We start from the raw sequence: 15,382 nt of genomic DNA, 5'->3' as shown, positions 1-15,382 counted from the left end.
TGGTGTAGGTCAAAGACAAGGCTCAGATCCTGCGTTGCTGTGGCTGTAGCATAGGCCGGCAGCTGTAGCTCCGATTCGACCCCTAGCCTGGGAACCTGGGAACCTCTATATGCCTTAATAAAAGAAAAAAAAACAAAAAAAAAACAACTGTTTGCCTGTGAAGGCCCATATCTAAACTCAATCTGATTCACAAGGTTTGTCTTGACCTGGTCCAGGCTGGCCTCTTATTCTCCCTCCCCCCAGCCCATAGCTATCAGAGACATTCCAAACCATGTCTAGCTCCTGAGGCATGCGCTGTTCGCTTTCATCAGCACGTCTTTTCACGTGCATTTCCATCTGCCTCTTCTTTTCTCGGCTAATGCCTGCTCTTCAAGACTTATCTCCAAGGGTCAGCTCTATTGGAAAGCCTCCTGAGATTCCCCACGGATGCCTCAATTCTACCCCCTCATATTTTGTTGTAGCTAATTTCACACTGCATTATAGCCACTTGTGTACTTGGCTGTTTTCCCTACTGCACGGTGACCTGAACAGGCAGGAAGGATGCTCTGGACTGAATTCTCGCACTTGATCTTGGCTCTAGACTAGGGGGGTTGCTTTCGGTTTGCTCTGTGCAAACCGAGGACAAGCTAAGGACCAATAACTTTGGCTGTGTGTTGCTGTGTTTCCAGGCTCCCTCTGTTCCTGCGCAGCTTCAGCCAATGCGAGGCATTGAGGAGCAGAGGGTTTGAAGAGGAGAAAAGTCAGGCTGTGTCTCCTCTCAACTCCCACCCCTGCCTCCTCTGCGACTCCAGCGGTGGCTAGAGTGCCAGTGTGGCTTCTGCTTGCACTGGACCCTCTGTCCCTCTTATCCTAGATCCTACGAAAGGCTGGCGCTGGGCCCCAGTCACACCATTTCTTCTCCTTGTCCCTGCACACCCAGGGGTGATAGTTGCTTCCCACTGTTGCTAATGTGTGGGGTGCTTTGTCGTCTCTATTTGGCTTCCCAGTCCTTCCACCAGCCATGTAACCAAGTCCCTGTGTTAAATTCCCTCCACCTAGGTTTACCTTTCTAGCATGGTTTATCTTTCCCCAGCTGAGCCCTAAATTGTAGATGCATCCTAGATGGCCAGTTGTTTTATGAAAAAGGCAATAGAGAGAGTATCTCTTAGCAAGTATTGGCAAATTCTTTTCGACATTTTTACATTTAAAACCACACTAGGAGTTCCCTCTGTGGCACAACAAGATCAGCAGTGTCTCTGCAGTGGTAGGACACAGGCAGGTTTGATCCCTGGCCTGGTACAGTAGGTTAAAAGGATCTGGTGTTGCTGTAGCTGTGGCGTAGGTCATAGCTGCAGCTTGGATCCGATCTCCGGCCTGGGAACTCCATATGCTGCAGGGTGGTGTTAAAAAAAAAAAAAAAAAAAACACTGTATTTTCCAAACTTGGCCCCCATAACACAAAACATGGGAGTTCCACATGCTGTTATTAATCCTACAGGCCAAACATGTAAAAAGAGCAGAGCCTGGAAAAGGGCAAACAATACTTGGTGGATTGAGTCCAGTTAATCTGACATCTTGTAGCGAGGTACCCAATCCAGTACCCTATACCTAGCGGGCATTCAAACTTAAGCTGAATGAAAAACAGACTATTCTTGGAATTCTTTGCCAGCATTTCCTAGGCAACAGACAATATAATAACACAGCTGAAGCCTTGTCTCACATTTTCTGTGGCTTTTTGGTAGAATTACAATGAAGGCATTACCCAGGCCTTGCATATCTGCCTGGGCATAAATCCTAGGACTTCTTCAGAATGTCTGGGATCAAGAGGGAGTAACTGTGCCCAAAGCAGTAGCATCAGACTCCATCCTGAGTGCTTTGTATGGTCAGGGGACCATAGAAATGAGTAAAATCTCCCTATTCAGAGGCCAACAGGCCAAAGAAAATAGGAAGCCCATAACCAAGGGCTAGACCCTGGACAAGTCATCAGTGTGAACAGGATAAATCCTCTAAAATCAAACCTAAGTCTTGCTTAGAGTAGAGGGCAAGTGTACAAACCAAAGGAAGTAAGCTGAGGAAATGTGATAACCACAGGGGCTGATACCTGAGTGTGGGGCTGGAGAAAATGTGCAGACGAATTGCGCAGGCAATTCAGGAAGCCATGGCTATAGCCAACAAGAGCAGAATGCAGCTGCTAGGTCCAGCTTGGGGTGGAGAGGCAGGCAGAGTGTGTTGGTTAGGGCCTTGTCACCACCCTGCCTGTATTGAAATCTTGGCTCTGTGACTTACTAGCTAAGGACAAGTGACTTCACCTCTCTGTACCACAACCCTCTTTTATTTATGTAATTTTTTGTCTTTTTAGGGCCACACCTGCAGCATATGGAGGTTCCCAGGCTAGCGGTCGAATTGGAGCTACAGCTGTCAGCCTACACCACAGCAATGCAGGATCCAAGCCGCATCTGCGGCCCACACCACAGCTCATGGCAACGCTGGATCCTTAACCCACTGATCGAGGCCAAGGATCAAACCCACATCCTCATGGATACTAATCAGATTCTATTTTAAATTTTTCATTATAGTTGATTTACCATGTTCTGTCAATTTCTGCTGTACAGCAAAGTGACCCAGTCATATATATATATACTCTTTTTTTCATATTATCTTCCATCATGTTCTATCACAATAATTGGATATAGTTCCCTGTGCTATACAGCGGGACCTCATTGCTTATCCATTCTAAATGTAATAGTTTGCATCTACCAAACTCCCAGCTCATCCCACTCCCTTCCCCTCCCCCTTGGCAACCACAAGTCTGCTCTCCATGTCTGGAAGTCTGTTTCTGTTCTGTAGATAGGTTTATCTGTGCCATAATTTAGATTCCACATATATGCGATAGCATATGGTATTTGTCTTTCTAACTTACTTCACTTAGTATGAGAATCTCTAGTTCCATCCATGTAGCTGCAAATGGCATTATTTTGGTCTTTTTTATGGCTTAGTAGTATTCCATTGTGTATATGCCCCACATCTTCTTAATCCATTCACCTGTCAATGAACATTTAGGTTTTTTCCATACCTTGGCTATTGTGAATAGTGCTACAGTGAACATAGGGGTGTATATATCTTTTTGAATGAAAGTTTTGTTCAAATGTATGCCCAGGAGTGAGGTTGCTGGATCATATGATGGTTCTATATTTAGTTTTCTGAAAAACCTTCATACTGTTGTCCATAGAGGTTGTACTAGTTTACATTCCCACCAACAGTTGTAGGAGGGTTCCCTTTTCTCCACACCTCCTCTCTAGCATTTGTTATTTGTAGTCTTATTAATGATAGACATTCTGACCAGTGTGGGATGATACCTCACAGTAGTTTTGATTTGCATTTCTCCAATAAGTAGTGATGTTGAGCGTTTTTTTCATGTGCCTGTTGGCCATCTGTATGTCTTCTTTGTAGAAATGCCTATTTAGTTCTTCTACCCATTTTTCAATTGGTTTGTTTGTTTTCTTGCTGTTAAGTTGTATGAGTTATTTGTGTATTTTGGAGATTAAGCCCTTGTCGGTTGCATCACTTGCAACTATTTTCTCCCATTCCCTAAATTGTCTTTTTTTTTTTAATTGTTTCCTTTGCTGTGCCAAAGCTTGTCAGTTTGATTAGATCCTGTTGGTTTATTTTTGTTTTTATTTCTATTGCCTTGGGAAACAGACCTAAGAAAACCTTTGTAAAGCTGATGTCAAAGAATGTTTTGCCTGTGTGCTCTTCTAGGAGTTTGATGGTGTCTTGTCTTATGCTTAAGTCTTTAAGCCATTTTGAGTTTGTTTTTGAGCATTGTGTGAGGGTATGTTCTAGTTTCATTGATTTACATGCAGCTGTCCAGCTTTCCCAGCATTACTTGCTGAAGAGACTGTCTTTTTCCCATTTTATCTTCTTGCCTCCTTTGTCAAAGATTAATTGACTGTAGGTGTCTCAGTTTATTTCTGGGCTCTCTATTCTGTTCCATTGGAATTAATATGGTTAAAATGGCCACACTTCCCAAAGCAGTCCACAGATTTTATGCGATCTGTATCCAATTACCCATGACATTTTTCACAGAACTAAAACAAACAATCCAAAAATTTATATGGAACCATAAGAGACCCAGAATTGCCAAAGCAATCCTGAGGGAAAAAACCAAGCCAGTGGCATAACTCTCCCAGACTTCAGACAATATTACAAAGCTATAGCAATTAAGACAGTGTGGTACTGGTACCAAAACTAGTCGAATTCTTAGCCCACTGAGCCACAGCTGGAACTCCTATTTTAAAAGCTTTTAATAAGAAAGAAATGAGTAAAATTTTAATGAGAGCAAGATCTAAAAGAGTAGATCTTAAATATTCCTTTTTTTTTTAAAAAAAAGAAAGAATGGATAAATAATAGAAAAGACTTTTATCTAGTTTTGGTAACTCTACAGAAAACTAAGGACATCTTAAGTCTTTGCTAAATTATATTTTTGGTAAGTTAGATCTTCATTTATATCAGCTATTTTTAAAAATAGAAGAAATTTCAGTTTAATTGGAGTGCATGATATTCATCTCCAAGAGGCACTAGCAGTTGATAATGTCACATAAGGAACTTGTTAGGGAAAAGGCCAGTGTTCACGAAAGCCAGGCATGTGAAAGTAAAAGCAGAGCTCCAGCTTAAGGAATTTTGTTTGTTGATTCTTCAGAGGTCATGCTTGCTTTTAACCATCAGCTGCATGTTGGTGTAGACATCCAGTCATTCAGTTGCTCTTCCAGTGTTTACTGGACCACCTACTATGTGTGAGGCTATGCTTGGATCTGACATTAGAGCAATAAATAGGCATGATCCTTGCAGTCAACAGGCTCATAGTTCCAGGCCAGATAAATAGGAGCACAAGCAATGCAGTGGGACCAAAGGAGGCACATATAATATGGAAGCAAATCATTCATTCATTCATCCATTTGATCAATATTTGTTAGTCAGATACTCTGTGGAAGGCACCATAGAAATGTTGGGGATATAGCCATAATTGAAATAGATAATCCTTGGATTTGTTGTGCTTTTGCCTGCTATAGTTGTAGAGAAGCTTTGAGTTGAGTCTGTAAGAATGAGGAGTATTTATGGAGAGAGCCAAGGTAAGAAGGTTATTTCAGGAGGGGATGTCCTGTGAACTCAGGGGTCCCCATGCCTTTATGGGAAGAATGCCAGAGTGTAGCTCTGATGATCCCATCTCAGCACTAGGTGGCCCCACAAAAGAGATAAATGAGGGAGCCCTTATTTTGGGGCAATGACTACATTGTGTCCTTAAAGAATGACTATGCCTAGATTCTACTGTCATCTCATGAACAGTCACAGGCTGAAATTTTAGGACATTTGATTTCCCTCCTTTTAATTATGGCCTACAGAGTTTATCAAAAGTATCTTCCAGAGTTCCTGCAGTGGCTTAGCAGTAACAAACCTGACTAGTATCCATGAGGATGGGCATTCAATCCCTGGCCTCACTCAGGGGGTTAAGGATCTGGCATTGCCGTGGGCTGTGGTAGAGGTTGCAGATGTGGCTTGGACCCCACATTGCTGTCTCTGTGGTGTAGGCTGGCAGTTATAGCTCCAATTCAACCCCTAGCCTGGGAATGGCCCCAAAAAAAGTATATCCAGTTCTATTTTTAGAGGTCTAAGCTCTCTAAGCTTAGTCTTCCATTTCTGTCCTCATTTTAAGTATTTAAATATTGATTTTTGACATATATTTTTTCATTCCAAAAAAGATTTTTAACCAAATTCAGTTGTCATGGACGGAAATATTCCTTTCTTTAGTCTGAGAAACCTAAGTGAAGACACAGACATATATTAATATATTAGCCTACATGTAGTTGCAACATTTCAAACTTCAAGGACAATAAAATCTAAAATTCTCTGTTGATATAAAACTATATTCTTGGATTTTTCTTTCTTTTTTTTTGGCATCTTGAGGAGTTGGAATATTATTGCAAAGATCTTCCTCTCTCACCTTGACCTGTATTACAGATAATATCAAATGCCACTTGTTTTTCTCTCTGTAACAAGAAAGTTAAAACAGATGTTCTCCTCCCCCATCTTCCCCACCTTTAGCTTTCTTTGTGAATAAGCAAGGGGTAGAGCAAGGGACACTTATCGGGGGGTTATTCCCAAAAATACTTTCCTGTATGTCCTGTTCAGCCTCATTTACATCTTCTCATGGAGGATCCCTGAGAAGCCATGTTTTTCTTTTTTTGAGGGGTGGGGGAGGCCCGCACCCATGGCATATGGAGGTTCCCAGGCTAGGGGTCAAATCAGAGCTACAGATGCCAGCCTACGCCACAGCCACAGCAACACCAGATCTGAGACACGTCTGTGACCTATGCCACAGCTCATGGCAACGCCAGATCCTTAACCCACTGAGTGAGGCCAAGGATCAGACCTGCGTCCTCATGGATGCTAGTCAGGTTCTTTAACCACTGAGCCACAATGGGAACTCCCGGAAGCCATTATTGATGCTGATCCTTGAGTACTGTAGGGTCACAGGAGGTCTCTGAGTCACCAAACAGTTAATCATGCAGCCTGGTATTAGTCATTCAAGTGTTTTCTTGTGTTCTAATTCTTTAAAAATTAGCAGTTCCCTTTGGGGAAAGTGACTCCAGTTCTCACAGAAGAGGTGGTTTCTGCTAAATTCCTAGACACACTCATGTTAGGGCACGATCTTTTGCAAGTGAGGGAACATCTACCTCCAATTTTAAAAAGTACTCACTCTGGAGTTCCCTGGTGGCCTAGTGAGTTCAGGATCCAGTGTTGTCACTGGTGTGGCTTGGGTTTGATCTCTGGCTTGGGGAACTTCTGCATGCCCCAGATGTGGCCAAAAAAAAAAAAAAAAAAAAAAAAAAACCTCCATTTATTACTCAATTAGCTAAGCTAGTAGCTAAACTGGTAATTAATTAAGTAACACCCAGTAGACACACTCAGGGTGGTTTTTCTGTCTGAACAACTTGATTTATCAATTGAGCATTGGATGCTGACTCACCTAAATTATGTGCTTTTTAGACTCAGATATGATTGTATTTTTACTCTAGAGAAATCACTCTCCTCCTATCTATTCCTAGGAGAAGAGTCAGGCTTGGAACAGGAGGTCAAAGGCTGAGTGGTTGATGCTCTGCCCTCTCCCTACAGCACTGGTCTTTTGTGAGCTCAGGAAAAACCACCAATGCCACGTGCAATAGGCATGGATGTTAGAGATGCGTAGCAGTGGGTGGAGCAGTCTTGAGAACCGCTAACAAGGAAAAAGGGCTTTTTAAAAAGATAACAGGTTGGAGTTCCCTCTGTGGCACAGTAAGTCAAGAATCCAACTGCAGTGAATCCCCAGGCCAGCACAGTAGGTTAAAGGACCCAGTGTTGCCACAGCCGCAGCTTGGATTCACTCCTTGACCTGAGAACATCCATATGCCGCAGGTGCAGCTATAAAATAAATAAATAAATAAATAAAAATTAAATGATAACGGGTATACCTTGACCTCAAGAGATGGTCACAAAGAACACGGCAGACATCAAAACTTCAAATCAGGAGTTCCCGTCGTGGCGCAGAGGTTAACGAATCCGACTAGGAACCATGAGGTTGCGGGTTCGGTCCCTGCCCTTGCTCAGTGGGTTAAGGATCCGGCGTTGCCGTGAGCTGTGGTGTAGGTTGCAGACGCGGCTCAGATCCCGCGTTGCTGTGGCTCTGGCGTAGGCCGGTGGCTACAGCTCCGATTCAACCCCTAGCCTGGGAACCTCCATATGCCGCGGGAGTGACCCAAGAAATAGCAACAACAACAACAACAAAAAAGACAAAAAAAAAAAAAACTTCAAATCAAAGAACAGTCATTCTACGTGCAGTGTAGAAAAAACTATTCCCAGAGCAAATAATACATCAACATCTTTTTTTCTGGACGTTACAAACCAAGATGTTAAAAGTAATTGTTTTCTAGACTGGAGTCCCTGCTTATTGTGTCACTTAGAAGGTGAGAAAAGTCATTTGTAATTTTAAACACTTTAGATCATTTGCATGCCTGCTGCCTTATCAAGTTGATTATTTTCCTTTCTTTATATTCCCTTGAAGCCTTTGCCAATTGACACATAATTCCTCTGTAATTACGAAGATACGTAGTTCTGCCTTCTGTTATTTCAAAGTATTGTTGCACATGAAAACCAGATACCTGAGACTTTCTGTGTAGTGAGCCAGGGTCACCCAGACCCCGGTCTGATGCAATTCTCAGACTGACTGGTTGGGTCTCCGTAGAGCATGCTCTTATCTGTCCAGCAATCTTGTGATGGGACCTGTTTGGATGATGAGGTGTCAAAATATATGTTTCTTTGTTTTTCTGCCTGTGAAAATGTATAGCTTGTTAAATAGCACCGTAAATTTTTTGGAATAAGAAGTTTGTTCAGTGGAAAAGAAACATGAATAGGTTTAGATTTTTATGGGGCTGAATCAGCCAAATCAAACACAGGCTTTCCTGAAGCTTCCAAGTTTTTAATGGAAACTCGCGCTCTTTCGAACTTTGCTGCCTAATTATAATTCATGCTTTTTGCAGATACACGACAGGGTGGACCCAAAGGAAAATGTTAGACATGTCCACTTGTGATCTCTATTGTGTTACGTGTGGAGTGCCAACCGCATACGTCCAATAGCCTGGTGTGTGCAAAGACACAGGCCAGCTCCTGGCAGGCTGAGGCACTTCAGTGGGAAGGAGGATGATAAACTTGCAGTATTACAAATGCAGACGACATGCTCAGATACAGAGCCAGCCTTCTGTATGTGGCTGTGCATAAGTCACCGGTGTCAGGATTCCATTTAAAAGTCCCGCGGTAACCATCAGCCCAAACCAACCCTCATCGTCTTCATCGAGTGGTCCTTTTGAAACCCAGAAAAACAAACTACCTAGATGTGCTGTTAAGGCGAACTTTTCTTTTTTCTTTAAACAGGTTTAACTGGTGTGAAGGGAGAAAAAGGAAATCCAGGCATTGGAACTCAAGGTCCAAGAGGCCCCCCTGGGCCAGCAGGTAACTCTTCCTACCTAATAGGAAACTTCGAGATGGAGATCCTCAATCTTTATAATCACCTGACATTGCAGGTGAAGGAAATAGTCATATTACATCCTCGTGTCCAGCTGGATGTCTGTGTTTTCCATGTGTTTCATTGGGAGGCCAGTTTGTTGGTAACCAGCCTCCCAATACACAAGCCCCCAAAGTTACAGGATGTTCTAGGATTTTATTGGTTGCATGAGTTATGCTGGGCCAGGGTAAGCTGTGGCTGCAAATCAACCCCAAATGCTTAGTGGATTGACACTTAGTGAAAGTTTGATGTGTGGAGGTGACTTTCCCCCCACTTTGGAATTAAAGACCTTGAGGAGAAAGATAAAGGAGGCACATCAACTTCCTGGATGCAGGATGAAAGACGTTTTTCTACTCATATTTCCCTGGCTGGAACGAGTGACACAGCCCCAGCTGAACTGTAAGGGTGGCTCAGAATCTAGAGCAACACATGGATATTTGATGGTATGTTGATGACCCCATGGATAGTTTCTGCCACCATGAGTTTCTGAATGAGTTTTGTGTAAGTTTTGAGGTGTATGTTTTACTCTGTGCTTTTAGAATAGCCTCCAGATGATCATACCCATTTAGTAGAATTAGGAGTTTGCAATCCTCTTGGGTATTTACAATGCCAGTCTTAGCCATATTGAATCAAATGTGTGGAGTGCCAACTGCATACGTCCAATAGCCTGGTGTGGCTTTCCAACCTAATGATGATTATGGGAAGTACTTTTGTAGGAGAGATTCCTAACGCAAGAGATTCATGAGTATAAATGCTGCTGTCATTAGAGATTGTATGAGGAACTGATCTAGCACCTTGCCTTATGCAGAGTGAGTGGTTGATGAATGTTGCTTGAATGGAACTGGATGCATCTGAGAGCCACAACACTTTTCAAATGTAAGGTGATAACTTGTTCCTAATTTTCACTTTGGTTCTAGTTGGCCACTGTTGGAATCCAGGCCTAAAGCAAAACAAAACATAGAAAGCAAAAAAAAAAAAAAAAAAAGAATGAAAGAAACCCAGCCTGACATTCTTCTTAATTTCACAAGAATTTTAATCCCTTTGTCATTTTCACAGAGTTCTCAATTCATGTCAGCTAGCCTAAAGAAATTTTGGATGCGTTTATTGGGTCCCATTTCAGACTTTTCATTTTTCTCCTCCAAGAGAATTACTTTCAGACTTAGACTAATTTCTTGCAGTTATCTGGGGCCATAAACCAGTATAGGTTATGAGGGTAAGATCAAACATGTTCATGAGTGTGCTCACACACGTGTGTGTGCGCACGTTCGTACATTGGATTGTGTGTGTGTAGTGTGTGTATCCTGTATATGTGTGTGCTTATGCCCAGACATTGGCTTCAGAAGGAGCCTGCACTGGGAGAGAGAAGTTCCATAAAGAAAGCAAGGTTGGCAGTGCTATGCTCCTTTCCCTTTACTCTCCAAGAGGTGATGGGAACGAATATATTTCACTTTCCGGGTTCCTGAGCTGATTAAAGCATTGACCTCCAGGGGAACGTGTCATTGCCGTATGATCCTCTGTCCAGGAAATCCAGTCGAGGACTAGAACTCAGTGAGTAGAGAAAGGCAGATCACCCCATTGTCAAGATGTGTAAGGTGGCTTCTTGGAAAAGTTAGGTTACTTCTTGGTAGTCTCAAAACTCACCCAGTAGTGGTAAAAGACCGATTGTTTTCATTTGTGGGTACTTCTTAGGACCTTCTGGGGAGAGTCGGCCAGGAAGCCCTGGACCCCCTGGCTCTCCTGGACCAAGGGGTCCACCGGGTCACTTGGGAGTGCCTGGACCACAAGGTCCTTCTGGCCAGCCTGGATACTGCGACCCCTCTTCGTGTTCGGCCTACGGCGTGGGAGGTAAGTGTCAGCCTTATGGTGGGCTTTGAGCAACGTTTTACTATGCTTAGTGCTATCATGGTGCGGAGGCTATGAAAAATAGGCTTGTTACGGTCAGGAAGCAGAGCTTGAACTGCTGACCACCTTAAATTGTCCAGAGGCATCGTCTATAAAGTGCAAATTGATATAGAGGTTATCCCCGAGACGAAATTTAAAATAAGACAACTTCTATGGGGAAGTTTGGGTTTGGTAGATGCAAACTATTACTATTATAAGCAATTGGACACATTGAACTGTGTCCAATCTTTTGGGATAGAACGTGATGGAGGATAGTATGAAAAAAAAAGAATGTATATGAGTGTATGACTGGGTCACTTCGCTGTACAGCAGAAACTGGCCCAACATTGTAAATCAACTATAATTTTTTAAAAAGTTAAAAAATAAAGTAAATATGAAAAGATAACAGCAACAAAAATAAGACCATATCTAAGTCTTCCTTGCTTCCAAAGGGCGATCCTCACAGATTTGTCCTCGGACCTCACATTTGATCATTGGAGGGCATGTTTGAACATTTTGGGGGGCCTCTCATTCTGTGTTACTTCCATGGTGTGGCTGTGACATCCTAAAATTTTTTCCTCTTGTTTTGGGGAAGCCTCAAACTTTGAACTTTCTCCATAATTAGGAGGGTCCTGGAGATTCTGTTGGGTGACATCCTGCCCACCGCATGCATTTTAGGTGGCCAAGGATCATTTTAAGAAACAAAAGTGACCGTGCTGTCCTTGCCTCTTACTAACTACTGGATTGAGATTCTGAAATGATTATGCTTCCTAAAAACATCTGCAGTCTGCATGCTGGAGGGTTGTGTAATGGGACATTTTCTAAACATCAAGAGAGAGGTTCAGAGACTGCTTGGGGGGCCATGAACTTAATTAGTCAGTGAATTGAAATTTTCTGCTTTAGAAGGAATTTAACCTTATTTGCCAGAAGGACTGGTCAATGTTTTGCTGATGTGTTTTTCTCTGTTCATCTCTTCCCTCCCTGTTCTCTCTAATCTCCCGGTCTCTCATTAAGATCTGATCCCTTACAATGATTACCAGCACTGAAGTGGAACTCCTCCACTCTGATTACATTGGCCTGGCCAATGGGCTACAGATACAGAACTGTCCTGTTGAGCATCATCGCCCAGCCCCTGCCCCTAACAATGGGCACTCTGCTTCCCTGCCTCACCTGCTTCCCTACCTGTCCACTGTCACATCTCTTGCCGTCCTGCTCCAAACACATACAACCATGAGACTGGAACTTAACCCAGTCACATGTGTCGATTGTCATAGAAACTGACTGCTACATATCAGCCTGGGTGTAGGTTTAAGATGGTCTGCTAGGAATTATCCCAAACTGGCAGATGTGGAGTCCAGGCAGAGTTACTTAAAACATGCCTTCTCTTTCCTGTCCCCACACAAATTGCTGGGCATCTTTCTCCCTGACTACCCTCCTTCCGTTTCTTCTCTGATCACTTCCCCTCGCTACAGTCCCTGGTGATGGACTTCTAACAAGAGATGGGTTTTTAAAATTTATTTTTCTTTCATCATTCTGCTGGCATGTCAGGGTTTCTTTCTCTAATATTTAAGCAGTTGGCTGTGATTCGAATTTCCTAACATTTCTGGAGTGTATCTGTCCCTTCCTTCTTTCTTCACTAACCATCTGGAACTTCCTGGGAAGGTGCAAGCAGCGTGGTGGGTAAAGGTAGCTACTACTTACTTTCTACCCAAGCAGGATATCTCTGTACTTTAGTGACCAAATCTATGTCTTCGTGGACCCATATGAGGGGAGGTTATCAATTTTTGGTTCCTGGGTTCTACCAAGTCCCCACCCCCACTCTTCCTCTCTAGCTACCCATCCTGATCAGCCAGAATTCACCCCGGTCCAAGATGAGCTGGAAGCCATGGAACTGTGGGGCTCTGGGATCTAATGGTCTCGGGAGAACTTGGAAGACCAACCGCAAAAGCTCTTAAGGCGACTTAATCAAGAAGAATGTCATTATGTGGTTTGTATGCTACCTTTGGGGGGGGCTCGTTTCATCAGCCTACGTCTCCTGGGATATTGGTAATAGTATTGTTATTATCAAAAGGAAATTAAGAAAAATCCCCTTCATCCATGACGCCATCGAGTTGATTTCTCCTTATTGTTCTAATGGCATGCTGAAAGGAAAATCGGCCAAAAAGTTTGAACTCTGGCATCTTTTCTGTGTCAGATGATTTCAAGTGCTAAAATGCAGCAAGACGGATATGATGGTATTTGAAGGAAATGAGATCCCAGCAGAACAGGAATTCAAAGGGTTGAAGACTATGCTGTGTATCCCTTAGCTCCGCTAGGAATGACCTTGCTGAAAAGAAAAATAAAAGGACAGGATTGGAGAAACTACCTCTTGCTTCATTGATCTAATTCTGAGATCACTTAGTAACTAGCTTCACTGGTAGCCAAGAATATGTGTCAGAATACAACCTTTCTGAATTTGGTGATTGTAAAAAGAGATCTAGTTTCTCAGTAGCTTTTGAAATGTAAAATAGTGACTTTCCACTGATTCTGAAGTAAAGAGATCCGATTTTGATGAACAGTTTGTCCAGCGGTATGTTCCAGGGCTTGTCCTCCTTAACCACATGGATTACTTTGTATATTCAGATATGTTTTGGCTAATCTATTTCCAATCTTTTGAAGGAGCAAATAAAAATTTTAAAACAACATATATGGATTCTTTTTATTTTATTCCCTTTCTATATATCACATTAAACGTTTGCAGTCTTAGCTGAGGTTTAACCAGAAAATCAACAGCTGCCTTCCTCTAGACAGGCATTCAAATTTTCATTCATTCACCATTCATTCATTCTGAGTAGGATACTTTACAGAAAAAGCAATTGATGGAGTTCCCATCATGGCTCAGTGGGTTGAGAACTTGACTAGTATCCGTGAGGATACAGGTTTGATCCCTTGCCTTGCTCAGTGGGTTAAGGATCTTGTATTGATGTGAGCTATGGTGTAAGTCCCAGATATGGCTTGGGTCTGGCATTGCTGTGGTTGTGGTGTAGGCTGGTAGCTGCAGCTCCAGTTCAACCCCTAGCCCAGGAACTTCTACAAGCTACAGGTATGGCCCTAAAAACGGCAGGACGGGGGCGGGGGGGGGTAGGGGGGAAGCAATTGACTTGACCCTAGGAGACTGGCAGAATTCTATTATTCACTTATCACCCACCAGACAGGAATTCCCTGGTGACCTAGGGGTTAAGGATCCGGTGGTGTTTTTACTACTGTGGCATGGGTTCGGGAACCAGTGTGCTCAGCCAAAAAATACATATATAACCCACCAGACAGGGAGTTCCTGTTGTGGCGCAGTGGTTAACGAATCCGACTAGGAACCATGAGGTTGCGGGTTCGGTCCCTGCCCTTGCTCAGTGGGTTAACGATCCGGCGTTGCGGTGAGCTGTGGTGTAGGTTGCAGACACGGCTCGGATCCCGCGTTGCTGTGGCTCTGGCGTAGGCCGGTGGCTACAGCTCCGATTCGACCCCTAGCCTGGGAACCTCCATATGCCGCAGGAGCGGCCCAAGAAATAGCAACAACAACAACAACAACAACAACACAACAACAACAACAAATAAATAAATAAATATATAACCCACCAGACAGCAATGACTATGGAAATGTAAAACTGATGCTAAATAAACAGTTGCCAATGGTTGACTGGAGAACTCATTTATATTTTAAGAAAAGCCTTGGCCAAAACTCTAGAAGACCGAAGAAATGAGGTTGAATGTAATAGACTCTTAACTTCTAAACTATAATTTGTCTTTGGCTCACAAAGGAAAACACTAGCTGTTTGAAGGAGATTTGGGTTCTATTAATTGTTTGTTGAGAATAGAAAAGAAAGGAGACCACGAAGTTATGTACATTTCTTCTCCTCTATGGCATCTCCCTGGTCACAGCTAATTGTCAAAATAGTGTGGGGTCGTTTATAACGAGAAGCTGGATTCTTCCTGAATCAGGAAGGTTTCTAAACTTCCCTGGGTGCCCTCACCACACAGATTGGTTTAAGACCTTCCATTTCTAAAATATTCAAACAGAAGGGTCTATGTGTGCCTTTGGGGGTCCAGGTAAAAAGTTTGTTGTGGTTTTGATAACTTTGCAAGAAATGAAAGAAGACAGTGAGCGATAACCAACAGTGGTTCTCTTTTAGTTATGGCTTATGATTCCACGTGTAGAGAGCAGGACTGATGAGGAGGAAGACTTGTACAAAATTGATCAGGATGACCTGACCCAGAATCACCTGCAGGAACTCTCTTTAAATGACTGGGGTATGTCAGTCGTCACTTCATTCCCTTGTATCTCAGATTTCTTGGTTTTTAACGAGTAGAGGGAGGGATATTAGGGGTGTGTTCGTGTTTGGCCCTTGGAAATGCATAGACCGATGTGTCACTCAGAAGACACTCCAAATTTGGTATA

General features: G+C 43.0%; 1 protein-coding gene across 3 annotated transcripts in view; it reads left to right on the top strand.

Annotated features, from left to right (window-relative positions):
• COL14A1 (collagen type XIV alpha 1 chain) overlaps positions 1-13,634 on the top strand; it is a 238,160-nt gene extending 224,526 nt beyond the window's left edge. For 2 of the 3 annotated variants that reach the window (XM_047783350.1, XM_047783349.1), the window contains exons 46-48: positions 8,940-9,017; positions 10,759-10,914; positions 12,783-13,634. In XM_047783350.1, coding sequence (XP_047639306.1) covers positions 8,940-9,017; positions 10,759-10,914; positions 12,783-12,862 — 314 coding nt within the window. In that variant the 3' untranslated portion in view covers positions 12,863-13,634. Of the gene's footprint in view, positions 1-8,939; positions 9,018-10,758; positions 10,915-11,964 lie in introns of all 3 variants that reach the window. The other variant, XM_047783351.1, reaches the window with a different exon arrangement.
• The last annotated feature ends 1,748 nt before the right edge of the window (positions 13,635-15,382 follow it).

Source organism: Phacochoerus africanus, chromosome 6 (genome assembly GCF_016906955.1).
Source record: "Phacochoerus africanus isolate WHEZ1 chromosome 6, ROS_Pafr_v1, whole genome shotgun sequence".
Lineage (NCBI taxonomy): Eukaryota > Metazoa > Chordata > Mammalia > Artiodactyla > Suidae > Phacochoerus > Phacochoerus africanus.
This window is presented reverse-complemented; position numbering and strand designations above follow the sequence as displayed.